The following is a 1,840-nucleotide window of genomic DNA, read 5'->3' on the forward strand; positions in this document are numbered from 1 at the left end:
TTCTTGCAGTATGCTATTCCTATGCCTATATCTTGTTGCACCCAAATTACCAATAATATTTTCGCTTTAAATATAAGAGTAAATAATTAATTAAGAAATATATTTTGAGGAAAAAGGAATGTAAAAAAAAATTGCAAAATTTGTTAGTATTTTAGTTTGTTTTTGAAGGAGTATGTAAACAAATTGATTATTTTTTAGTTGAGTAGTAAGTAATTAAGTAAGTAAATAAATAGAAAAATAAGTATCTATGTAAATATATAAGTAATCTAATAAATAAATATGTAAATAACTAACGAAGTGATTTAATTTGCTAATCACTCAGTGAAAAGCATAAGTTAACTAAATAATAAATTTCTTCTTTATTTGTTGATTTTGTCAATAAATAAATTATGTTTTTACCTGATATTCCTGCACTATGCTATTCCTATGCTTAAATCTCTTGCACTCTCATCACAAATACAATTATTGCTTTAAATATAAGAATTTAGTATGAATTAAGAAATAAATTTGGATGAAAAAGGACTATAAAAAAAGATTGCTGCTTTAATTAGTATTTTAGTTTGTTTTTGAAGGAGTAAGTTAACAAATTTAATATTTTTTAGTTGAATCAATAGTAAATATATAAATCAGTATCTATGTCAGTATATAAGTTAAAAATAAATAAATAAAAAACTAAATAACTAACAAAGTGACTTAACTAGCTAATCACTAATTGAAAAGCATAAATCAACAAATTAATTTTTTTCTGTATTTCTTAAATTTTCAATTAATAAATTAAGTTTTTACTATTAATAAAGTGTCAAACTTGTGATATTCTTGCACTACGCTATTTCCATGCCTAAATCTTTTACACCCTCATCACCAATACTATTATTGCTTTAAAAATTAGAATAAATAATGAATTAAAAAATAAATTTGGAGGAAAAACGACTGTAAATAAATAAGTAATCTAATAAATAAATTAATAAATATATAACTAACTAATGAAGTGACTTAATTAGCTAATTACTAAGTGAATAACATAAATTAACTAAATAATCAATTTTTTCTTTATTTCTTGAGTTGTCAATTAATAAATTAAGTTTTTACCTTAAATCATATTCTTGCACTACTCTATTCCTATGCCTAAATGTTTGGCTCCCTCATCACCAATACTATTATTCCTTTAAATATAAAAATAAATAATGAATTGAGAAATAAATTTGGAGGAAAAAGGACTGTAAAAGATTATTTTTTAGTTGAGTAGTAATTACGTAAATAAATACCTATGTAAGTAAGTAAGCAATCTAATAAAAAACAAATAAATTTATAGTTAACAAACTAACTAATTAACGAAGGACTTAATTAGCTAATCACTATGTGAAAAGCATAAATCAACAAAATATAGCTATTTTTAGAAAATTATTTCTTGAGTTAGAAATATAGAATTAGTAGAATAATAAATAATATTAAATTTTATATTAAAAAAATTAAAATAAATATAAAAAAGGTTTTGAAACAGGTTTCGAACCTGAACTACTAAAATAAATAAAAAATGTTTAAATAAACTATTTTTTTATTTATTTTTCATATATCAAGCCTTGAAAAAGGCAGTATTTTAAGGTACTGTATATAATATTTAAAGTTAAAAAAACTTTTTCCAAAATATTTTATATTGATTTATTCAAATATTTTAATTTATTCATCCTTTTTTTACCACTTATTTATCATCAAAAAACAAAGACTACTAATCTTTTTGATTTAAGGCAATTGTTTTTTACTTTGAATTTTTATGATTCATTCATAAAGTAAGCTCTTTTATTATAATTTTAAATAAATATTAAATAAAAATAAATTTTTA

The 1,840-nt window shown here is 20.3% G+C and overlaps 2 protein-coding genes across 2 annotated transcripts in view; one reads left to right on the top strand and one right to left on the bottom strand. All coding sequences in view use genetic code 6, as the record gives it.

Annotated features, from left to right (window-relative positions):
* The window catches only part of TTHERM_00901810 (hypothetical protein), a gene marked incomplete at both ends in the record, with an annotated part of 216 nt that extends 108 nt beyond the window's left edge, over positions 1 to 108 (top strand). Inside the window, one exon of the mRNA XM_001027054.3 lies at positions 1 to 108. This exon is cut by the window's left edge and continues 108 nt beyond it. Within this exon, the coding sequence (XP_001027054.3) occupies positions 1 to 108 (108 nt within the window).
* A 691-nt stretch (positions 109 to 799) lies between these two features.
* TTHERM_00902820 (cyclic nucleotide-binding domain protein) overlaps positions 800 to 1,840 on the bottom strand; it is a gene marked incomplete at both ends in the record, with an annotated part of 4,803 nt that continues 3,762 nt past the window's right edge. Inside the window, 2 exons of the mRNA XM_001027056.4 lie at positions 800 to 876; positions 1,090 to 1,163. Coding sequence (XP_001027056.4) covers positions 800 to 876; positions 1,090 to 1,163 — 151 coding nt within the window. The remainder of the gene's footprint in view (positions 877 to 1,089; positions 1,164 to 1,840) is intronic.

This window comes from Tetrahymena thermophila (genome assembly GCF_000189635.1).
Source record: "Tetrahymena thermophila SB210 genomic scaffold scf_8253908, whole genome shotgun sequence".
In the NCBI taxonomy this organism is placed as follows: Eukaryota; Ciliophora; class Oligohymenophorea; order Hymenostomatida; family Tetrahymenidae; genus Tetrahymena; species Tetrahymena thermophila.